Raw genomic sequence first — 25,263 nt, forward strand, 5'->3', positions numbered from 1 at the left:
TTGTATTATTCCTGCCTTTACGAACCTGTTTGAAGTATTCCAAATAATCTGAAGCCTCCAATCCTGGCATCAATAAATACATGCAATCTACCAAATGCTCGTAAGGGCTATTTTCAATCACATCAGTTTGGAATTGGAGGACAAAAGAATTACAATTAGTCGCAGAAGACGTTGGACGTTGTCATTCTTGTCAGGTCATTGTACTTTATTTCTTTATACTCTTCCACGTGTTTGTATTTCTTTGTATATATTTCCCATGCACAACCCACTACTACCCCATTTTCCTGGAATAAGCTCATCAACAAGCCAAAGAACCCAATCTAATCTTTTCCCTGACACATATTAGTTAGAAAACAGATCCCTCTCAGCTTATTTGAAAGGATAATTTTAGCAGTGCCTGCCAGACATGTTCCTCCCAGCTTCTAAGTTAGTATTTTTTAATTTTATACTAGCATATTCTCTTACCTCCTTCTGTGCTTGCAGGTCATTTGAAGGAAGGAAGCATTGGACCTGCCTTTTGGAGACCTCTTTGTACGTCCCTTGTTGGACTTCGACCACTTTGTTTATCAGAACGCCATTGCCAGTTGGTGAAAGATACCTCCTTGTTTTTAAAGGTGTCAAAGTTTGATAAAAAAGGCAAGCACCCAACACAAGCACCACCAGGAATGGGCGAAGCCGACACCATCTCCTTCCAGGCAGGATTTGCCGGCAAGACATGGCCACCGTAAGTTTCTAATTTCGTCCCATTTCCACATCGTAAGGGCAGTCCGTGCAGCTACTTGTCTTCAGCATTAAATACAAAATAAAGTGTGCTTTTTTCCAGAGATTGTTCAAATCGTCTTCATGGTTTCTGGACCTGAGTTCTTCCATAGGAAAAAGTCACAGGTCTCTGGGATGAACGGTTCTTCCAGAAGCAGTCTCCAGCCTATACAAAACATAATGGGTGGAAGAGTGAAAGATGTGACAACGTGGATTGTGAACAGACAAAATTAAGCATTTTGCAGTGTTGTCCAGAGAAATCTTATAACCTGGAAAAGGAAAGATTAAACTTACCCGCACTATAGTATTCAAGATGAAAGCTACAGGTTAAAAATTATGATGTGCCGTACACACAGCTGAACACTGTCATGGATTTCCAAGAAGTTTTTCTTGCCCGTCTTGTGAGTTGAATTCACGTTCTGATTTATTGAAATACACCATTTCCTTCATTCCAGATTTTTTTAAATTGCCTTTTTCCTGTCAGCAAGCATTCCCAGCCATTCCTCACTGAAAATGCTAGCTGGGTTTTTAAAAGCTTAAAGGCTGGTTTTCTTTCCCCCTCTCTGTCTCTTTCTCTCTCCAACTTTTTGAGTTCAAAGTTATGTTTACTTACTCCGTTCCTCGCCCTGTCAGACGTTTTCCATCCTCTCCTGAAGAGGGGCTGATTAAAAACACTTGGAGCAGCCCAGCCTCATGACTCCGGCTCATCTTCGCACACGCACACAACACTCCATCTGAACTCAGTTGGACCACAGACATACAAATAAAAAGCAGGACAGCCCTGAGGGGTGGGGTTAAGTTTACCAAGTTCTGAAAAGGCTCACAGGCTGGAAGCTGGGCTGGATCGCAGAAACAATGTCCTTTCCCCTTCCCATGCTCTACTCTTCCAAACTACACAGGAACTAAATATGGGATCGGGTTACAGAGAACTCAAACATAGGTCTGCAACTGCAAACCTAATGCAGAAATAAACTTGGAAACAAAATCACTCTGCACTTAAAAAAAACCACTTCAAGCAAGTCTCCGATTGTGTGCCGGACATAGCACTATGAGAAATACATAGGATATTTTGGCTTTAGAACACCCACCTGTTAAGGAGTAAGACTGTAATCCTTTAAAGTCCACGTCCTTCTCTTACGAGTCATCAGTTTCTTTGCTTAAGTAAACTTGGAAAAGGGTGCATCTACAGTGTACAATTAATGCAGTTTGGTACCCTTTAACTGCCATGGCTAAATGCTATCAAAGAATATGAGTTGTAGTTTGGCGAGGCACCAGTACTCTTTAGCAGAGAAGGCTAAAGACTTATAAAACTACAGTTCCTAGGATTCCACAGAGTTGGGTAATGGCAGTTAGAGTGGTGTCAAACTGCATCAATTCTACAGTGTAGATCCACTGTATATATTCTGGACTGCAGCTCCTTGAGTCTCCTAGGTAGCGCAGGAATCTATCGGCAGAGGCACTAAAATATTGTTTTTCCTGTGTTTGCTGTACTGAAGAATGTCTCAGTAAGGGCTCTTGAGATTCTTACAAGAAATCTTTCGGTGAGGAATGATACATTGCAACTGTTGTGAGCAGATGTCTTTTTCACCAAGAAGGCAGATTCAAGAGAAATGTGGAAAGATAGATCAGATAAAATCTTGGTACTCATTGGAATGACCTCATAGCACTATTTACAATTGAAGTTTTAAGTCACTGCAAAACTAGAAATTTGGGAACAGATTGAAAAATTCCATTTAAAAGGTTATTCCCTGGGCGTAGGGGCCCGAAATGCAAAAAGTGAGATAGCAGATTATGTTAGAATTTAGCCAGGAAAAAGATGACATCGAAATGGGGCCAATCCGTTAACTTGTGGATACCGGGGCTCATGGCGATTCCGTAACCGCGGTTGGGAGGAACGTGGCTTTGAGCCCCCTGGGACGCCTGGATGGCTTCCCAGGATGGTCTGCAGCCTTCCGCAGCCCGGATAAGGGTTTTTCTCTAATGTTAGTATAGTTTCAGGCAGGAAAGAGACACAAAGTATCCGCAGAGGGAGATAGAAGTTACAATTTGGTTAGTCTTTATTTGGGGATTGTTACATCGGGAGGGTTAGGGAAAAGACCAGAGAAAGAGTTGCTGCTGCTGGGACACTTTCTCATTTTGCTTTATCCAATGTTGGTCTTATGGACCTGTGGAACTCCCTGCTGTAGGTCAGATCAGCTCAAAGGCAGGGGTTTGGGGTGCCCTTGATAACATTACAAAAATGCCCAGTTTTGGTTCCTCTAGTAATACTTGCTCTTGGAAGTGTTTGTGGGCCTGTGTAGATCCTCCAAGGTTATTCTAGGCTGAATATAGTCAAAAACAGGGGTCTTTATTAGCCACAGTATTCACAGGGTCTTGGAATACATTTACCATGGATACAGGAGTTGTGCTGTATTATTCAATGCTTAGTTTTTAAAATGATCAATGATCCTAGCTGCTTGTCTTTACTGGAAAATGCTAGGTCTGGAATGTTACCCAAACTCGTTGTCCACAGACTGTTACCATGAGAGTTCATGGTAACTCTGCTGATGTGATAGTACTATGGAACAGATATGGTATTTCATCCTTGGCATATTTAAACACAACCTCATGCACACACACACACACACACATATATATATTTACCATATTTGTATCCCACCTTTCCCAACTCCAGAGGGGACTCAAGGCTGCCTTACAACAGGCATCAATTTGATGGCATACACATATATCAAATACACAGTTACAATTAAAACCAATAATTAAAACATGAATTATTAAAACATCAGTTAAAACCATACCATCAAAAACATAATCCAGGGCTGTTCTCTTTGTCAAATACATTGTTTCATAGTCACATATTACACTGCACCCAATTACATGTCAAAAAGCTTGGTCCAAAAGCCACATCTTGAGCTTTTTCCTGAAAGTCAGGAGAGAGGAGACTGATCACTGGGGAGAGAATTTGATAGCTGAGGGGCCACCACTTAGAAGGTCCCGTCTCTTGTCCTCACCAATCACACTGCAAAGAAGTGGGACCGAGAGCAGGGCCTCCCCAGGCAAATCTTAATCTCCGATGTGGTTCATAGAGGGAGATATGTTCAGACAGGTATGCTGGGCTGGAACTGTTTAGGGCTTTAAAGGATACATCCAACACTTTGAATTGTGCTCGGTAGCAGACTGGCAGCCATTGGAGCTGGTGTAACAAGACAGTTGTGTGCTCACTGTACCCCACTCTGGTGAGAAATCTGGCTGCTGCCATTGGAACATTTCAAGCTTCAACCGTCTTCAAAGGCAACCCCATGTAGAATGTGTTGCAGTAATCTACTCAGGATGCAGTAGAGAGGGTTGTTACATTAGCTGGTAAAAACAGTGTCTTAAGGTTCTTTTACCAAAATAAATAAAGGCAACCAATTATACAGCAGTTTTGATGTTATAAGTTGTAAGATTCTACATTTAAGCTCTTTCCTTTTTCATGTGACAGTATTTGAACAATTAAAAATACTTTTCATATTAAGCAAAAATTAATTGAGGGGAAACAATGCAGAATATTTAATGCATAATCATAATAAATAGAAGAGAGAATTAGGAGGGAGATAATTTAAGAAAGAGGTAGCTTTTTAAAAAAGCACGTGAATATTTGCATGGCTGCTGCTGCAAAAAAAAAAGAAATGAGTTAGGATCTTTAAAAAGCTATATTTGAAAATAGCCAGATCATGTGCTTAAAGTTCATTGGGCATATTACAATGCTTTTGCAATACTTACACAAATCTTTACAGAAAAAGGATTGTGGTGCCTAATATATTTTAAATACTGTATATAGTTATTACTGAGGAAGTTCCAATTTTTTAAAATGAGAGATAATACATTCCAATGCCTCAGTCCACTGACTAAGCATAAGGCAGTCCAATTCCTTATCTCCTTCATTTTTAAAATCTTACGTCTTTATTTATTGACAAGGAAATATTTTGAAACCAACATTGTAAAAGGGTTGCTGCTTTCTGTTCGGATTCAGTGTGTTTCCAATTCAAATGTTTCTTCATCTCAATTGTACTAATAAGGCTGGACAACATCTTTCTCTGAATGTTTAAATTGGCTTCAAGTTAAAGCTATAAATAACATTGCCGAAAGCTTATATGTATGCAGTTGGAAATCTGTATGCAGTTACTAAATGCAAAATGTTTTCCAGCCAGAACACTTTGTTCCACAGGAAAAAGATGCATCTTTAGAGATCAAATTGGTTTAGCCTTAACTTTAGACCTTTTCCATATATGAACACTTTTGTTTAAATAGCATTTTGTGAATGATCTATGCCTAGTTGGCTCAGTTTGCAGCAATGAAACAGAACTTCCAAAATAATTATTTATATATATACACACACACACACACCTCTTTTGTGGTATATCAAAATGTAAACACTACAAATAGAGATACCCAATTAAACCCAGCAGGACTTAATTCTACGCAGATATACAAACCTGTATTGGATCAGACTGTAAACTCCACTCTTACCAAAATATGGGATTTTTGAACAGCCAGGATTGTCAAGACTAACCTCTAGTGGCTTTGTCAGGAACTCCGCCAACACTTTATTCAGAGTGATAAGCTTCCACCCCTAGAACTGCTAGAAACTTTTGAACATACCTGGGGTCCTTTACATTTTATTTTAAAAAGTAAAGGTGTAAGAATTATTTGGCAACTGAAGGACTTCAGATACAATGTAAGTGTAACGACTGTTCACGGAAACATGTTATAAGTATGCTAGCACTACCACATGATCTTCCAACAACTCAATTTTTGATTTTTTTTTAAAAATCACTAAAATATTGTAAACTGCATGTGAAAATTTCATTGTACACTTTGCAGTCTATGAATGAACAGGTATATTTAAATGTATTGAATTCAAATCAGGAAGGTGGGAATGATTTCAGTAATGTGGAGTAAATTTAGTTTTGTCTATCTGCAACTACAGTATTATTATTTTTTACTATAAAAGATCTATGGAATTTGAAAACACATAGACTTATTCTAGTATGCAAGGACATCTGTGATTCTCTTGATGACGGATTGAAAATCCCATCATCCCTCACCACTGGTCACTCTGGCTTGAACGGATGATAATAAAGACCAACATCCAATGGATGACAAAATCTCTACCAGAATGTAGCCTTTACTTCTTGACTTCAAAGTAATATAGAACTGTATTTAAGTATCACATTTAAGAAAAGAGGTGGAACAATCTTCACAAAGCTTATTTCAAACTCATGGAGCCATTCCTGAACTAGACAGTAGAGATTTAAATCCAGTTTTGGGTTACAGAATAATGATGTGGCCTGGTAAGATCATTTTCTAGAAGAAGCTGTAAAAAAAAACTCGTGGTGAGACAACAGACAGACAACCTTAACAACTAGAAGCATTCTGTGCTTATTTCGATGCTACCACTTAGAAGGTGAACATTAAATTACATGGCTAAGCCTAAGGGCAAGACTTTCTGCAAAATCTTTCAGTAAGGTCCAAAACCTACTTCCTTTTTCAAAATGCAAAATAGAGAAAACTGCCCAAAATGAAGGCTCTGCGAGTTTGGTTTCTTCTAACTACAACAAAATTGTTGAATGACAGGATGCATTACTTCCAGTGGAAAGGGCACTTTTGGTGAAAAATTGTCACAAATTAACAACCAACCAAAGAATAAGCATGCTTAGAAAAAAGGGAGAACATTAAGCAAGGAGGAGCTTTTAAGACATTCTGTGACTTTCTACTTTCATGATATCAAATCACCATTCAGTATATTCTTCTGAATGGTCAATAGATAATCACTGCAAATTCACTGCAAATGGTGTTGCAATCCAAAACAATTTTGTCTGTATACAGCTTCAAAAACTAAATCACTAGCACTTACATCTCTCCTACCCTTTGTTCATGTGATGTTAATACTGGATTCTTATCACAGTAGGAAATCTATGAATAGCTTTAGGGCACTTTTGAAACTTCAGCTGTTCTTTGTACCCTTTATGATAGGTTTCATTTCATTTATTAAGTATAGAATACCCTCTAAGAAACACAGCTTTTTATCCACCATGGCTACAAAGCAGTTCAGGCTGAGATATTCAGTTGCCTGAAGTACTGAGTGGTTCTCAAGAGTGGCTAAATTCACCAAAAAATATGTTCATGAAAACAGGATCATTTGATGAGAAATCTATCTTCACGTGTATTGCTATTTGCTGGATTTGGATGCCAGTACTGCAATACTCAGCATTTTAAGGACATAACACAAATGGTACTGAACCCTGGCTTGAATCCAGACCTTTTGTCTCACAAATTGAAGTGTTCTTTCCTTCATGGGAGTTTTGCAATACTGTGAACAAATCCCGCAGGAAAACCAGTGAAAGTGGCTATTTAAATCAGTTCCTTCCCACATCTCCTTATATTTTCCAACCCATCTGCTTTGGAGAACTGAGAAAATGTGGCACTGATGATGGAAAATGGATAAAGATCACATTTGGCTTCCTTCTGTCGGCAGACATGTCTGAGGCTGAAGTCCATTCAGGGATGTTTCTATTGACAAAAAAACAAGGTCTGCATCCAATCCCCTAATTTTGCCAAGTACTAATTGTGAATTCAGCTTAATCCCATGCACCCTTTCATATGCACTACCTAACATTAACATTTAATTTCAGATTAAACTGTTTTGCTTTAAAAGCAACTTCTTAAATGTTACTATATTAATTAAAATGAGAATGGGAAAAACACTCACAGGGAAACAAACAATCACACGAGAAGCATAGCACTTAGTTTGTTAGAGATGGAAACTTTTTATTTATATATTTTTTTATAAAAAAATAAAAGCTATTTAAAATCCTCCAGTTAGACAGCATATTATGAAAGCTTCCATGAAATGTTTACTGTACTTGTCTTTTTGATAAAGTATGCAAAGCATTAATGCTAGCATTTGATTTTTTTAAAAATTGAACACCTAATACAGTTTCAATCTAAAGGATCACTTGCACACAAAAATAAAAAATAATAATAAACACATTCGGTATAAAAGGCTTGTCACTTTAACACAATTTTAATGATTTGTGCCCTCAATGGCCCCCAAACACACAAGACTAGTGGTACATTATTGTTATTTTTTGCTTGTTTCAAGTGGACAAGTTGTTTTCACGTATTTAAGTACTCCAAAGGACATGAGCCCAGAGTATACAAGAACAATATTTTCAGCCTGCTGAATTCAGTTTCAACAAGGAACAAAGCTATAAAGGCATCTTAAAAAATCATTATCTTTACATTTTTACTTTCTGTACCACTTAAAGACATACAATTCCACACAACAGCTCTTGAGTACAGGACATGCAGCAGAATGCCAGTTGAATACAGAGCCAATCACATTCTCCATTCACTCACGTTATTTGAAGACTAAATGCTTGAAGAATGCCCACTGCTTAGAGACAATATTTTTGAGCAAAAATGTCAGCATATGTCTGCTCTGGACCAATCCATAGCTAACTGGGAAACGTTATTTATAGCACAATAGTGCATAAATAATGTAGGTACAATATTAAAACACAGCTAGCAAAATTAAGAAAAACCTTTTATGACAGCCATTATCACTCCTCCTTTGACTGGTTGCAAAGAAGCATTCCCGCTTGCCCCTCTCCCCAAATGTAGCGTGACTTCATTCACTGACACGACGTGGACAAGACACTTATTTATGTCTATTGCCTCTTCTCTTCATTGCAGCTGTACATTGCGGACAATACCATTTCCCCTTTGGCGCTTCAGTCAATCCGACACAGCCATAATGAAACCATTCTATAGGACACTGCAAGACAGGTTTTTTTAAAAAAGGAAGAAATACCACATTAGTTTTTGTAAGTTGGATTATAACAGAACACTGCAGTAGTCTCTTTAACACCGCATTGATTTCAGAAAGTGTTCACAGCTCTGTTTTTACTACATGAAAGAAAAAATGGCAATGCAAAAATGAAAGAAGTAATAAAGAATACTCAAGTGTTCTAAAAGTTTCATTGGTTTGATACTACACAATGTAATTTGTTGTAGTACAGAAAAACCAAAGTTACTCTTACCAAGAATGGTCTATTTGTGCAATATGCTTGAAATATATCACCTTCCAATAGTACTGCAACAGAGAGACTCAGCAACTCAAAACAGTGTTGAAAACATTGGACTGGATCTAGACTTAAGGGTTGTCTACACATCAGATTCCTCCTACCCTCCATTAGTGCCACACCTACGCATAATACACCACTGGCATATTGATGGCCACACATTTCCCCTGCCCTAAAATGAAACTTTTTTTAAAAAAAACAAAAGCATTAAAACCTTAAAAAAATACAGTTTCACCACCAAAACAGTAGTGTGTTGTGTTCCCACAGCACCAGATTAAATATGGGCATGAGGAGTTGTTTTTTTTAAGTGTAGACAACCAGCTGGCCACACATCAAATTGAGTGAGTGTAAATCTATTATGACTAAACTGTCTTAGTGATTTCAACAAATCTACTTTTAGTTTAATGACATCTGCATTCAACAATGTGCCTCACAGGTACATCGTGAGAAGATACTATTAAAAATAAATGGAATCCTGGTGTTCATGAAAAAGTCTCTCTTTAAAATATGGTTTATAACTCTGCTTTTGAACGTAAAACCTGAATTTTTAACAGTATAATTTCGTTCCTTTTTGTACTTACATCCTGGTTATCACAGCCCACCATTTCACCATAGGAAACCTATGTAAAGACACAATAAGCATCCATTATCAAATAATTAAACATTTTCCACTCACAACAAATTGGCCTCAAACATTACATAAACAGACAGTAAACTCTAAGTGTTTATGTTAGAAACATTCATGTTAAGCATTGCTTTTGTTCCACACAAAACATTTTTGAATATAAGACAGCTATCATATGAAGAAAGTAAATCCTTTTTATAATAATTAAGAGGGCATTATGTGCTAAATCAGATCTAACAGAAGTATTGGCCACTTTGAGGCCCCTTCTACATGGCCATATAAAATCCAGATTATCTGCTTTGAACTGGATTATATGGCAGTGTAGACTCAGATAATCCAGTTCAAAGCAGATAATGTGGACTATCTGCTTTGATAATCAGGATTATATGGCAATGTAGAAGGGGCCTGAATCTCCTTGTGGAAAGAAAAAGTGGGGTATAAATAAACATAATAATAATAATGGAACTTTCTTCTCCTCCCCCCTCTGTGGTGCCCAAAACTACTGTGAAATTGGGATACCGTCTGGAGCGGGTTTTTAGGCCATCTTTCTTCTTTTACAATTATAACTATGTGAGACAACATACATTTCATTTTCCATTTTAACACCTCCTCCCATCCCAACATTTCTAGCCTAGACCTTTTCCTGTTAAAATAAGAACCCTTCTATAGGATGATCCCAGCTAGATCACTCTTTTTACAGTGTGGATTTGGCATTCAAAAATAGTGAAGAAAGCCCCTAGGATAAAAGAAGAGCTATATTAAAGTTGTTGTTTTTTTCCTGTCAGGAGCAACTTGAGAAACTGCCAGTCACTTCTTGTGTGAGAGAATTAGCCATCTACAAGGACGTTGCCCAGGGGACACCAGGATGTTTGATGGTTTACCATCCTTGTGGGAGGCTTCTCTCATGCCCCTGCATGGGGAGCTGGGGCTGACAGAGGGAGCTCACACGCTCTTCCCAGATTTGAACCACCAACCTGTTGGTCAGCAGTCCTGCTGGCACAAGGGTTTAACCCACTGCGCCAAAGTGAAGAGTGTAGATGAAGAAATGAAAATGCAACAAAGCAACAGTAATACTAAAAAAAGTTTAGAACGATTGACTCCATTACCCCAGTCATTTCCTGAATCAGTTCTGCATCACTATCCTTCTGATGAAACAATTCTAAAAGCATTAAAACCCTCAAAGTCCATTTGGATTTTAAAAGGGATATGCAAGTAGCTATTGTTGTATATGTGTGGTTGCAGTACTCCATCTCTAAAAAGCCCTGCTGCAAGACATTTCAGACTCCCTTCTCACTGGACATTGCAAAGCAATGCCTGAAGACTTATTTGCTTATTTATGTCTTAGTCATCTAATCCTCTCTTCCTCTTTACATTTTATTTCCTTTCTCCCTTACATTCAGCTCATGTCTGCAGCAAAACTTCTCCTTTGCTTTTAATGTTTCTGCAACACCAACACTTGCATGTATGAGTATATACAAGTTAAAGATAAAAATAATACAAAAAAAAGGTTTGGAGACTCTCGAGGATTAACAAAAACCTACAGGAAACAGGACTTCATAAATGGTAGCCCTTATATGAGTCCCCTTCGGGGTGAGAAGAGCGGAATATAAATACAGTAAATAAATAAATAAATATCCCTTGTAGCATTGTACCTAAATTAGAAATCTTTTATTTAAAGGCATAAAATGGTTCACTTCGGGGGGGTTTTTAAAGCACATTCTGCATGCATTAATACATCCTGATTACAGCTGCTTTATAAACCGTTCCTTAGTCTGTGTGGACTCAAGCATTTTATAGCATTTTAAATAGTAAAAATTCAAACGGAATAGTTTATTATATAATCTCTACTAGCTGAAGTGGTCATCTGTCAGCAAATAAGCCAAAACCAATGAACCAACTAATATCTTCTATTAAAGATTTAAACCATCTATACAATTACAATATATTGTACTTGATGAGACATTACTTTGCAGAATATACCTGATTGCAGATGCAGTAACGCGGCTCATTTGGATCATAAGTCCAATCGACTTGGCTATTAGATTCTGACTCTGGTATGACTGCTGCCTGTTGAGACAGCTCCTGTGCTAGAGCCGAGGATGAGGAACAAGAGGATAAAGAGGAAGACGAGGAAGATGAGGAAGACTGCTGACTAGAAGACTTGTTGTTGCTTCTGAAAAATAAATACATATCCAGGGTGTTCCCCTTTACTATCCATAAAACAGTACAAACTGAAAGGACGAAGAAATCATCAAAGAATTTTACAGTACAGTTGCTGAACGGTAACTCTGCTATTTCACTTACAGCCTAGAAGATTTATAAACTTTACAAAACAGTTATATGTCTAAACAATAATAAGCCCACACTCCTACACTGTAAGCATAAATTTTTATCTGTAGTACATAAGAGTCTGACAGTCTAAGAAACAATGTATCTCAAGAACAGTCTGGTACCTTATCTTAAGTGAAGTTCTATATAACTGCACTATATATCATTGTTAAGAGAGTGGAAGTATCCAGCATTTTCTATTCTTTAAAGATTGTCCTGTTGCTGTTTCAACAACAGTATTGAATGTTTATGTACATTTTAAGGTGCCATGATGCCTCAGCTCTAATCAATTTTCTCCCTTGTTTGGATCTTCTGACAACCTACATTATAACCCATATTTTTCTAGAAGGTATTTATTTATCTTCCATGGAGGTGTCACACAAGGTTACTACGCTCTATAAACCAATTAGTGGAGGGCCATGCTTAGAAAAGTCATGTTCTCTTTGTGGGGCTGCACAAAAGAGAGCATATTTTATTGCTATGTATTACATTGTTATTGATGAAACAATCCTAGGCATTCAATCATCCTGACTTTCCTATTTTGGAGCTTTATAAAAAATATGCCTTTCACGTCATCCAGTTATGTTTATTATTTGTAGCTTTTGACAAACAGAAGAGGAGATATTCATTCAGATCTGGTAGCTTGGCTCCATGTTGAACAGTCACATTGTAAAAAATGGAATGACTTAGGTTTTTTTTAGAACTGAAGAGTTAGAAGGATCTAATGCTACTAAAGGGACCTCTGGGGAAACAAATAGCTGACATAGTCAAGAGTGGTTGAAAAAAGCAAAAAACAGCCAGTTGAATAATCATGCCTATCTATCTGTCTGTCTGTTTCCAACAACCTACCCATCCTATCTTCAGAAGCAGCTTTATGGATCTGTCTATTGTAACCACAAACAGCTCATGGAAACACATGTCTGACAATATGATCCCCCTTGCCCCTTTATAAAGTGTAACTGACTTCTCCCCCTAAGACACTATGGCAGGTAGAGACTAAGTACAGCAATGCAAGAGACTAGGTTTCATTTCCATTTCACTCTGCTCAAAGTTACTCGTATTAGGTTGATGGTTTTTCCTGATTCCAAAGGAGAATTGAAAACAAGTGATCGTCTATATAAACCTACTTGCTTTTTCGACCACTTCGTGAATCTGTGGTTGTCGAACTCAATGTTTGTGACAACGTCGATGCCAAAGCTGATGAGGAATATCCAGCGGTGTCCCTGGATAATGAGAATTCTCTTCCAAGTTGGAAGTCGTTGTTCTTAAAAGCTTCATAACTTGCTTTTAGGCTAGACGTTCGTCTTCCTTCTTTCATCTAAAATCAAAACACTGATATTAATACAGAGAGCGACTGTCACACTTCAAATAGGCCCAGTGAATCAATGGGAGTTAGTCATAATTAACTATGTTCTCAGTATAGTCTAACATAACTAAGTCTGGATGCAACATATAATGCTTAGAAATATTTTAAATTTGTTTTGAATACAAGTCTATCAGCACTAGATAAAGGGTACAAATATGTGCTATGTGGCTAGATCTTTCCTATATAAGATGCATCATATGCCACTGCAGCCCATAGGTTCTCCTTATAGTCTCCTTAGATTGGAAATTACTTGAAGTCACAACAGCAAAACTTGCGCGGCTAAGTGAGCACAAAACTGCTGCTTAAGATACCTTGTTACCTTAAACATTTCAAGTTCACAACTGAATTTAGCAAAAAAAAAACCTTTAGTATTTCTTGTATAAAAGCCATGGTTCCTTTCTAGTAGACCTGAACATCACTGAAAGTCCTTAAATTCTCAATAGAAACAAAGGCACACAATAAGGACAATTTACACAAACTAAAATATAATCCCCTCTACAGATTGTTTAAAGTCGTATTTTAAATGCCTTACCTGTGCGGTGGCTTGCACTGCTTGAGCTGCTGCCATGGTAATAGCACCAGCTCCAGCTCCTGAAGATAATGAGCCCAGGTTATACGATGCCAATGGCTGGGAAGAATTTGCATTATATGCACTGTTGGATGAGGATGATGAATTACTGTTTCGACACCCTTGATGAACAAAGGGAACATATTTATATAGTCTAAAGTGAAAACTTAAAATTAGATTTAAATTTCAGACAGCTGAAAATCAGCTGTGTATATTAGTGGAAACTGTTGGGAGAGTTCTCATTAAGTAATAGAGGTGAGTGATCTAATGATATTTTTAAAGTCTTGTCACAGCTTTTTCCATCAGATTTTCCAATTTGTTTATTATCTGACTCCAGGACTAAAGTGCAAAAACACCATGGGGAAAGTGTGTTCTTCAATTTGCACATCTATATTTCATTTAACATGATTAAAAGAGCTGGGGTGTTGGCATTCAATTTTTATTACAGGATGAATCTTATAATGAAGATGGTAACAGTAGAATACAGTATAGACTTTTCAAAGCGCATGCCTTGACAAACAAATTAATAAAATTACTAATTAACAAACTGGTATTTCTGAGCTTCGTTCAACAAGATGCCTTTAACACACTGCCTTTGATGGTGGTAAAGGGAAAAGAAACCCCCTTCCCTCTGGCCCTTATAAACATTCAAAGGGATTGGAAAGCAACTGTTGCCACCCCCTGCTCAAGATAGTGTCTGTTTCTCACAGCCAGGTCTATGGGCTTGAGATATGTGAGTGCTAGCTAGATTTGAAAAGTATAAGGAGTGTTTTCTTGACCCTACTTTTTTCTTCATCAGTCACAATTCTGCCAGGAATACAGACCTGCACTTTAAAGCAGCTTCTCTTCAGAAAACTGACAGAGTATCTGTGTTCAGTGCAGCTTACTTGAGTAACTAAATACAGTTAATAATCTTTGTTCAATTAGCAGATTTATTACACAACTATTATCTGTAAGTGTTGGAACTGGAAAACTTAGATGTAAAAATCTGTATTACTGTCTTTCTACCAACAGCCAGGTAATTAATGCTACAATGTCTATTTGATTCATATGGTAAAATGTTCTGTTGCTTTTGAAATTATAATTACCTGATGCATTTTCTTTAGAGGCATCTGACGTTAGGGTAGACAGGAGAGCTTCAGACTTAAATTTCTTTTCAGGGACATGATCTGTTGCTGAATGGTGAGATGATGGGTTATGTTTTCTTTCTGTTTGAGGAAGAAAGAAAAAGCTTCATTAATTCTGAAGTTAAACTTGAGGCAGTTAAGTGCTAAGTATATAATGCTCAAACCCAAGTGTACATTACTTGGCTTACCCCATGTGAAGAATCACCAAATTTCAATTCAGTGCTGACATTTTGGCACCACTTTTAGGAGATTGAAACGTCTTATTAAATATTAATTAAAGTATAATATTTCCATGTTTATATCCCTATTAAATCAAAAACAAAAATTGAAATATGGAACTTACTCTCTACTGGAGTGTGTGAATGTGCATGATGATTATTAAGTGGTTGGGATGGTGTATCCAATTCTAAAGAACCTATAAACAAAAAGAGATATACAAGTAAAACACTACTCTCAAAAGACATTCCTAGAATTAATGGAATTTGTGCAAGTATTGAATTACTTTTCAGCAATTGATTCAATAAGTTTATTGGAGCTGGAATTATAAATATCTATGCACTGTATAAAGAGCCCCGGTGGTGAAGTGCGTTAAAGCACTGAGCTGGAGACCGAAAGGGCCCAGGTTCAAACTCCGGGAGCGGCGGGATCGGCCGCTGTTAGCTCCAGCCAACCTAGCAGTTCGAAAACATGCCAATGTGAGTAGATCAATAGGTACCGCTCCGGCGGGAAAGTAACGGTGCTCCATGCAGTCATGCTGGCCACATGACCTTGGAGGTGTCTACGGACAACGCCAGCTCTTCGGCTTAGAAATGCCGAAATGCTTAGAGCACCAACCCCCAGAGTCAGACATGACTGGACTTAACGTCAGGGGAAACCTTTACCTTTATGCACTGTATATATAAGGTTACTAGCAACGTTCATTTTCTAATTTCCCAACCTTCTCTGAGAAATTTTTCTTGGGTTCCCTGACCACTATTCAAAACAGCCAGCAACAGCAACAACACACATAAATTTTAAAATGTTCTCTTAAACTACAAAAGTCCTAGATTTTTGTCGTTGTTTTGTCAAAGTGGGAACTTCAATATGAACATGTTTGAAAACTGTTTACAGAAGAAACGTTATCTTTTTCAAATTCACTAAAAATTACACTAAGATGGAAATTAAATTGTCAGTGAATTAAACAAAAACTTTAAAAGTTTTGTTTTCATTTTGCAAAAGTAGAGAAGAGCGGTTTCAATGCTGAATTGTATATGAGCTTAAAAAGTCCTATTTTCAACCCCCTATATTAATATTTTTAAATTACTTTCATTGTTTAAAAGAAGGTTCTTTATCAACAAAATTCCTGGGTCATTTGGAAAAATTAACTGTAGTTTTTCAGTTCATTCTAACAGGAAGTTATAATGAATTGTAACTTCTGGTACTATACACTTAGTAGCTTGAAACTAGAAATGAAGTAAAACCAAAAGATTGTGTATGAGTGGGGCACTCGTACTTGAATACATATCATAGTATTTTAGTGCAGGATTTGATCTTAACCTGACCAGTGTAATCTTATATGCTAACAATTGTTGGAAATGACAACTTTCTTTAAGCCTCCTCTAGTAGTTTGTTTATCTATTATTCTGTTTGTTTACTGTAGTGCATATAAGTTTGGTATGTGGCTTCCCTTGCTCTCTGTTTCCTGAGAAGTTGTGGGAGGGGCTGCAGTCCACATGATCTGCTCTGAGACTCCATTAGATTTTGGGACTGCTCAGACCAACACATGCCTGCTGTTGTTGTAAGAAAGATGCCTTGTGCTATCTGCACATAGAAACTATCTCAAACATATCTGAAAATAAACTGATCAGCTATGTACTTGTGTTACGCTAAACACGCAAAGATTGTGAGTAAACCAAATACGTTTTTTTTTTTATCAAAGTCTACTTCATAAATATATATAGTGCATGATATAAAACAAGCTTTTATGGGAGAGTAGATATATTGGGCACGGAAAAACACTTCTGAAGCACTCCTATTTTTATGCACTAGCATAATCTCTGTTTTCCTAACAGATCAGAGAAAACAAGTTATTCAGTCTAATAACTGAAGACACTGCCTTGCATAATTACATCTGGCTGTATACCACTTGAGAATATTCTATTCAAATGGTTGGCTCTTCATGGAAAGATCAAACTTTTTGAAAAGGTTATAATCTCCAAATGGCTGTGAATGCAATTTTCCAAAAACAACAGTATATCTGCCAGGATCATCACATATACTTACGTCTTTCCAATATTTCTGTAATGCCAGCATTATCTGCTTCAAGTTCCATTTTAAATTTAGCTAACTCCTGGTCCAATTTTCTTAAGTGGCGATCGACCTGATTAAAAAAGTAGCATTTTCCAGGCAGCTTTAGAATGTGAGAGAATCATAAATAAGACTAACATCAATTCTAAAATATAGAATCCATTGTTGGTGGGAGGCACTAGGTCTCCCAAAATCCAGTCAATGCCGCCCAAATCCCTCCAGTACTTTCTGTTTATCATGGGGAGTCTGTGTGTCACGTTTGGTCCAGATCCTTTGTCAGTGGGAGTCACAGCTCTCTCTGGAAGTGGGAACCATCTTGGAAATCACCCACAAACATACATACAGTAGAGTCTCACTTATCCAACACTCACTTATCCAACAGTCAATGTTTTCGATATATCATGATATTTTGGCGCTAAATTCGTATATACAGTAATTACAACATAACATTACTGCGTATTGAACTGCTTTTTCTGTCAAATTTGTTGTATAACATGATGTTTTGGGGCTTAATTTGTAAAATCATAACCTAATTTGATGTTTAATAGGCTTTTCCCTAATGCCTCCTTATTAACCAACATATTCGCTTATCCAACATTCTGCCGGCCCGTTTATGTTGGATAAGCGAGACTCTACTGTACCTACAAACCTATTTACATATATACAAACATTGACTTTTATTAGATAGGTAGATAGGTAGTTTGATTGATATAAGAAGAATAATCAGGCTATGTGCGTAAGGTGTACATGAAACATAATGAATTTTGTGTTTAGACTTGGGTCTCATTATTTACATATATGTAAATACAGGTGGTCCAAAATCTGAAAAAAATCCAAGATCCAAAACACTTCTGAGCCCAAGCATTTTGGACAAGGGATACTCAATCTGAACTAAGAATAATACTGTAGTGTTTGCATGCTAATTAGGGCAGTGGTTCTCAACCTGGGTCCCCAGATGTTTTTGGCCTTCAACTCCCAGAAATCCTAACAGCTGGTAAGCTGGCTGGGATTTCTGAGAGTGGTAGGTCAAAAACATCTGAGAACCCCCAGGTTGAGAACCACGGCATTAGAGTGATTGTTTGCCAACTGGAACAGAGCTCAAAGAGGTATATTAACAAAAATACTAAAAAATAATGTATTATAGAGCTTTATAAATACTATCTGTTCAAGAACCTTTCAATGTATGATGGGTACAACATATAACCATAATCAAGTGCACCTAGATCTGTATGTCCAAAAAGACAAAATTTGTTTAACAAATTATTGATACCCCATGTCTGCTAGCTATGACAATCTATTTTTGAAATGAAGTTGAGAAACTTTCAAAAGTGACAAACTGAATAAATGAGTCTGCTACACATAAAACAAATGTTTTCCAAAAATAAGTATTAATGTTTTCAAAATATTGAAGTTCTGTATGTTATCTCTAAATTGTTTATTTTACTTACCAAGTCATAAATCTGATTAGCCAGCTGTACTTTTTCATCTGCATCTTCCAGGGCTTTATAATAATCCTGCATGGGAAAAACAACAATAAAAACATATCTTAATACCTTCTTAGTTATTGTTACACATTAATAATGATCAACTAATCTTGATTGAAATTGTGTAATCATCCACAGTCATTTGGTGTTTTGTTTATTTATAATGAGGTAAAGTCACTAAACATTGAAACATCACTACTTTTATACTGAACTATAATCTCCATTCCTTCCTTAGTCTTTTCAAAAAATATGGGGCAGGCTCTATTCATAGGCCCCATCTCACTGGAAACTGTGGTGTTAGAATAAATGTTGAGGTATATATTTAGAACATTGTAAGTATAAAAGATGAGACCATTATCTATGCCAAAAGAGAATGTGTATATACAGAAAAACAATTAATTGCAGCATTATTTTCAAAGGCTGAAATTTTGGAATGAATGTTGCAGTATACATTCAAGACATTCCATATTGTCAATCAGCACATATATGTTCGATTCAACGTCTGGTAATCCACTGGCATCTGAAGATTCATTCAAATCTTTATATTGTGGAGAAGATGTAGCTATGAACTTGTTAGATGCTTCCCTAGATATTCCCTATTTATAGCAAGGACACATCTGCCTATGATATGAAGATATGGCCTATTACAATCAAAGGGTACTTTTATTATATTTAACTATACTTATAAATCATTTGAACATTTTCAGGCAAATAATTACAAGGCCTAGATTTAAATAACACAAATTGTGTACTTTTTACAGTGAGCTATAATCTTCCATATATTTTGGGCCCTGTGTTACACCGCTCACACAGACTGTCAAAAGTTCTTTTAAGAGTCTACTACCAAGAATAGAACAAAAATGCAAATGGATGCACTATGAAATTCCCTCTTGGAATTAGAGCCCACAGGTAAGGCTTAACACTTTCCTTTGAGAGAATGGTCAAGTGAAATGATTCTGGATTTGGCTATAGAGGAAGAAAACCCACCAGCTGCTGAAATTGGCATCAGCAGTAAAACCAATTAAAGCTTCAGTAAGACAATGTGAACAGACTAGGTATTAACCATAATCAGGGTGCTAGGGGGGGAAAGCAAGGGCAGCCTAACTAATTGGAGTCACCATGCCAATGTGAAAAGCTAATAACCCTCCATATCTATAGTCAAAGAAAACTCCCTAAATTCTGGGATGGCTGAGTCCACTTTCCTCTGATCACAATGAAATGCCTGTTGTGTTCAGCATTCCATTCCTGACCAGGGGAGGAGTAGAGTCCTAATTGCTATGACTCAGGCCCCATGCATGTGGTGCCCCCATGCCCCCTTTCCACAGGTTTGGAAGGAATTCACTTGGCTAATTAAGGAGAGAGCTCCGGGCCTCTTAGCTAGAGAAAGCTAACTTAAAATGGTCTAGTTCTTGCCATTTAGAGACGCAAAACTGGAAAGACCTGTGGGAAGGGCATAATCTCATACAGGACTCTAGTGTTGTTTTCCTGCACAGGGCCTCAAGACCTGTTTGGTGTTGCCACTGTTGTATGTCTTCCAGTCATTCCAACATATGGCAACCCTAAAGCAAACCTGTCAGAGGGCTTTCTTAGTAAGTTGTGTTCAGAGGGGACATGTTATTGCCTTACTCAAATGCTGAGACTGCGAACATTACCAAGGTCACCATGGCCAAGAGGGGAGTCGAAGCCTAGTCTCCCCGAGTCCTAGTCCACCATTCGAAACACTACATCATACTGGCCATTAGCACCTGCATATAATTTATCCATTTTCTTACCTTCAATGTCATGATGAGAATACAACACCCTGATGAGAATATCCTTATAACCACTCTTAGGGCAGAGATCCTTTTCAAAAGCAGGTCGGAGTTGTCCCCACAGGTGTCATGAGGAACATTTGATTTGAAGAAGCCAAGGACAGTATGTTCTTAGCACCAACAATAAAAGCTGGCTGTATGGTCAAAGACACAGGTCCTGGCCATGAAAATACCTATGGTTACTGCTTTTGCCAAAATCAGAACAATGGATCCTAGCATGAGAGGAGGGAAACTAAGTGATTATCGCTCTGGATCAAGCAAAGAAGAGCCTAAGCAAGAGCCCAGGCAAAAGGGAAGTCTGTATTGCTTTTCAGCCATATACAAAACCTCTCACTCAACTATACCTTCTGAGGGAAGGAATGAAAAAATTTCTCATAGGTGCATACCTCCAATTTAAAAATATGCTACCAGAGCCTTTTTTTACTTTAATCAGAATTTTCCTTATTCTTACCTTTTTAATTGAAGTCATTTGTTCTTCTCTCCATTCCTGTTTGTTTTTCTTTGCATTCATAAAAAATTCATTGACTCTTTGCTCCAGTTGATCCATTGCATCTTAAAACACACAAACATTTAAGTTGCAGTCATTCATCTTCTATAAATATATAATGGACTGTAAAAGAATAACAGAAGTATGGGAAATAAACATACTTTGGGCGAACTATTGAACAATGTGTATGAGGTTAAATGTAGCTTTTTTATTAATCTCACTTTAAAAATTATGACATGTAGATCAGAATCCTAAATAACTTTTCACAGAAAAGGCACACAGAGTTAAGTGAGACTCTAGTGCAAAATTACATGGTTAAGATCACATCTGGTAACAAATTCTATTACAACTCCTGCAAAAGTAGAGGGCCAACTGGAGGGCAACCTGCATTCATATTACTATGCCATTGCATATAATGTGGCTTCAGTATCCACAGATTTTTGTATTCGAGTGGCATCCTGAAACCAAAACATAGTAATAAAATAATAATATAATTTTATTTATAACCCGCTTCCATCTCCCCAAGGGGACTCAAAGCGGTTCACATGTGGACTGACCCCAAGAATCAACAAATAAAAACAAAACACAATAACAGCATATATAGTTAAATCAATAAAACATTTATAAAACACATAGTAGATACTGAGGGCCCACTGCATTTAAGTCAATTTGCCATATGAGAAGAAAAAGTTAGCTGTGCTCGCAACACAGAGCATTTGGTATGCCCTCACAATTCAAAGTGACAGGAACAAAAAAAAGCAAAGTTCAATTTGTACTGGAGAAAAATAAAATATTCTTTTAAAAAATATTGTTTTCTTCTCCCAAAAAAATCCCAGAAAGCCATTTTACATTACTTCAAGATTTCCATTAAGCAGTTTATGTTTAGGTAGATATATATATATATAGGGATGGATCAGGGATTGTAAACGCCAGTTCAAGTTGCACTGAATGAAAATCATTTATTTCATATACTTAAAATACATATTCAAAGAGCTTTTACCAACTCGTTATTTAGTCCACATGCAGACCCACTGAAATTACTTGGAACAATTTCTGAGTACTGGGGAATTTTACCAACCACTTAGTACCGAAGCTTGGATTGGGCCTGCTGACTTCTTTGCAGATGCTCAACTCCTCCTGGGCTTTAGTGGAAAATTTTGTTTTTGTTTTGTTTTCAGATTTTTATTTATTTATTTATTTTGTGGAGACTTCTTTTAATTTTCTCGATGGCTCATGTTTATCACTGATGACTGAGCTTAGTGAAATATACTATTTAACTGATGAGTCTCCACAATAATTGTAATTCATTTTAAATGGTTTTAATGCTTAATATTTATGTCTTATTTCTGGATGTTATTATGCTTTGTGTGATTTTTGTCTTGTATTTCATGTTCAATGTGCTTTGCTTTGCACTGTATTATATTTATACCCTGTCTATTTGCAATGTGGCATTGAAGTGGCCAAACAGTAAAAGCTGCTGAATCCCCTTCGGGGTGAGAAGAGCAGGATAGAAATATATCTCTCTATATACACATAATAAAAGTGAAAAATGTGTATGTGTGTATGCAGAGAAGGTGTCCACTTACAGTCGCCCTCCCACCTCCACAAATGGCTATAGTTCCTACTGAGCAGGAGACACCAATGGCCCTCTCTCCACTGACATTCAGGTTATAATCAGCCCCACACGTAGCCCAAACCCTGCCAGTGTCCTCCACAAACACAATTCTGCCCCCCACCCAAGTGAAAGCTTTCATGCGGGGACCATTTCATCCTAGATGTTGTTTTTCCTCCAGAATGGACATCCCAGGATTCCTTAATTTGCATGACCCTGCCCACTGCCTCTACCTTAATCCTTTCCTACCCTTTCCTATGGCACACAGTTAACAGAGGAATTGATCAGCAACTGAACTGGGTAGAATTCACCATGGTTTACTGGAGTTGTAGTTCACCTACATCCAGAGAGCACTGTTAACTCAATCAACGATGGATCTGGACCAAACATGGCACAGAGAAGCCCCATGACCAACTGAACATACTGCAGGGGTTAGTGGGAATGGACCATGACTGTGGGAGTTGTAATTCACCTGCATCCAGAAAACACTGAACCCAGCTGACGTCAGATCTAGACCAAACTTGCCACACAGACCCAATATGGTCAATTGCGAATACTGGCAGGGTTTGGGGATGACTGCCGTGGGAATCTGGGAGTTGTAGTTCACCTTTATCCAGAGAGCACTGAACCCAGCCAACAACGGATCTTGATCAAACTTAAGTGATACCTAACATCCCAAAACAAACAATTTTATGCAATTCTATCTTCATTTGTATTCAATTTGTTAGTAGCCAATGTTTTTGGTAGTCAACGTTTTCAATACTTTGCAATGTTTTGGTCCTGAATTCGTAAGTAATTACTACATAACATTACCATGTATTGAACTGCTTTTTCTGTCGATTTGTTGTAAAGCATGATGTTTTGGTGATTCATTTGTAAAATAATAACGTAATTTGACGTTTAATTAGCTTTCCCTTAATCCCTCATTATCCAACATTTTCACTTATCCAACCTTCTGCCGGCCCGTTTATGTTGGATAAGTGAGACTCTACTGCAGGGGTCCCCAAACTAAGGCCTGTGAGCCAGATGCGGCCCTCCAAGGTCATTTACCTCGTCCCCACCCTCAGTTTTTGACTTAGGCTCGCCCAAAGTCTGAAATGACTTGAAGGCACACAAAACAATCCTAATTAACTTGACTATCTCATTGGCCAGAAGCAGGCCCACCCTTCCCACTGAAATCCTGATAGGTTTAAGTTGACTAAAATTGTTCTTATTTTTAAATATTATATTATTGTTTCATTGTTGTTGTTGTTTTGCATTACAAGTAATACACATGCAGTGTGCATAGGAATTTGTTTTTTTCGAATGACAATTCGGCCCCTCGACAGTCTGAAAGAAAGTGGACCGGCCCTCAGCTTAAGAAGTTCAAGGATCCCTGCTCTACTGTATAATGCCAAGTTTTGGTGTTTTTTTAACACCTCTATTTGTATTATAACTATGTTTGTGGTTTCTTAACTTTGTTTGTATTTTTTATACCTTATAACTGTATCCTCAGTTCACTTCTGACACGATAAATAAACAAACCGAGACTCCAGCACAGCTGACTTAATGCTCACTCTGGCAAACACTCGCTACAAGCTCAGCCTTCCCTGCCCTCCCTTTTTTGTTAAGAGAAGGGCGGGGGTGAGCAGCTAGAGCCAAGCCCCGCCCACACCCCATCAATCAACACGAATGGCGGACAGTGGGCGGAGCCCGCTCACGTACTCTGCACCTGCAGGTCCATCTCACGCATCTCGGTGAACCTGTCGCGGAGATCCATGGGAAGTTGTTCAATCACTGTGGGGAGGGAGGAGAGAAAGAACGCGTCAGTCAAGGCAGGGAAGACGAGGGGGCGGGGCGAGGGGCGGAGCCTACGCTCCCTTCTCTCTCTCTCTCTCTCGCCCCTCCCTTCGGGCCTAGCGCCCCCCTCCCTCCCTCTCTTTCAACGACTCACTTTCGAGGTAGTCCTCCAAGTACAGCATGGTGGCGGCGGCGGCGGAGAGGCCCGTGGCTTAAGGGGGTCTCGGTTGTTCCCGCGGCGAGCGAAGAGGGGAGTTTTGGGTGGGGTGAAAGGGGAAAAAAAAACGCCAACCACCGCCTCGTCCCTTCCAATATGGCGCCGGCACCGCCAACGACACCAGCGGCTCGACTCAGCGAAAACAACATTGGCGGCTGACGCACTGGCTCCAGCCACCACGCGATTGGCTCCTGGGGGCTCTGACGTAGGCCGGGCGGCTCGCGCCCCTCCCGTTGCTCTCTGGGAAACGTAGTTTTGGGGCGGACTCAAGAGGCGGTAAAAGAGAAAGAAGGAAACCCGCCTTTTGAATCGCGCCAGGATTCGGGTTGAGGGGGAAAGTTGTTTTGAGGAAACTTCTCAAAATAACACCGTGCATGCTCATTTAGAAATACTGTGTGACTCTCTGGACACCTGTGAAATTGCTGAGAGGCAAACCAAGGCAGCTGCAAGTTTCAAAACATACACTGAAAAACACAGGCGCCTTGAGATCCTAGACCCCTTCTACACTGACAGGTAATCCAGGTTATCAAAGCAGAAAATCCTTATCTGCTTTGAACTGGATTGTTTTAGGCCTTTTCACATCTTTATAAAATCCACATTGAAGTGGATTATATGGCAGTGTGGACACGGATAACCCAGTTCAAGGCAGATATTGTGGGTGATCTGCTTTGATAGTCTGGGTTTTATG

The 25,263-nt window shown here is 38.2% G+C and overlaps 2 protein-coding genes across 8 annotated transcripts in view; both read right to left on the bottom strand.

The window, feature by feature from the left end:
- The window catches only part of cped1 (cadherin like and PC-esterase domain containing 1), a 163,451-nt gene extending 161,760 nt beyond the window's left edge, over nucleotides 1–1,691 (bottom strand). The window contains exons 1-2 of one of the 3 annotated variants that reach the window (XM_062982353.1): nucleotides 1,373–1,683; nucleotides 466–925 (exon numbers count right to left, since the gene is read on the bottom strand). In XM_062982353.1, the coding sequence (XP_062838423.1) occupies nucleotides 466–717 (252 nt within the window). In that variant the 5' untranslated portion in view covers nucleotides 718–925; nucleotides 1,373–1,683. Of the gene's footprint in view, nucleotides 1–465; nucleotides 926–1,053; nucleotides 1,336–1,372 lie in introns of those variants that run through there. The other 2 variants (XM_062982354.1, XM_062982356.1) reach the window with 2 other exon arrangements.
- A 5,853-nt stretch (nucleotides 1,692–7,544) lies between these two features.
- Nucleotides 7,545–24,724, bottom strand: ing3 (inhibitor of growth family member 3). Of its 5 annotated transcripts, none has more exons than XM_008111182.3 (12): nucleotides 24,513–24,724; nucleotides 24,291–24,355; nucleotides 20,932–21,032; nucleotides 18,634–18,699; nucleotides 17,162–17,258; nucleotides 15,243–15,314; nucleotides 14,861–14,980; nucleotides 13,737–13,894; nucleotides 12,966–13,156; nucleotides 11,491–11,683; nucleotides 9,467–9,505; nucleotides 7,545–8,578 (listed from the first exon to the last, which is right to left on the bottom strand). In XM_008111182.3, the coding sequence occupies exons 3-12, from the start codon at nucleotides 21,025–21,027 to the stop codon at nucleotides 8,462–8,464; spliced, it is 1,149 nt and encodes a 382-aa protein (XP_008109389.1). In that variant the 5' UTR covers nucleotides 21,028–21,032; nucleotides 24,291–24,355; nucleotides 24,513–24,724; the 3' UTR covers nucleotides 7,545–8,461. The 5 variants fall into 5 exon arrangements, with proteins under 5 accessions (XP_008109389.1, XP_008109387.1, XP_003221270.1 ...); XM_008111180.3 differs by having other exon boundaries at nucleotides 13,737–13,795; nucleotides 24,284–24,355; XM_003221222.4 differs by having other exon boundaries at nucleotides 24,284–24,355.
- Between the last annotated feature and the right edge of the window lie 539 nt (nucleotides 24,725–25,263).

This window comes from Anolis carolinensis, chromosome 5 (genome assembly GCF_035594765.1).
Source record: "Anolis carolinensis isolate JA03-04 chromosome 5, rAnoCar3.1.pri, whole genome shotgun sequence".
Classification (NCBI taxonomy): Eukaryota; Metazoa; Chordata; class Lepidosauria; order Squamata; family Dactyloidae; genus Anolis; species Anolis carolinensis.

Coding starts and splice junctions, on each gene's coding strand:
- ing3 (XM_003221222.4), bottom strand. CDS start 24,540: ATGCTGTACTTGGAGGACTACCTCGAAA. Junction 21,033..24,283: donor GATGGACCTGCAGGTGCAGA/GTACGTGAGCGG, acceptor GTGTGTTTTAAG/ATGCAATGGATCAACTGGAG. Junction 13,895..14,860: donor CTCTAAAGAAAATGCATCAG/GTAATTATAATT, acceptor TTGTTCATCAAG/GGTGTCGAAACAGTAATTCA.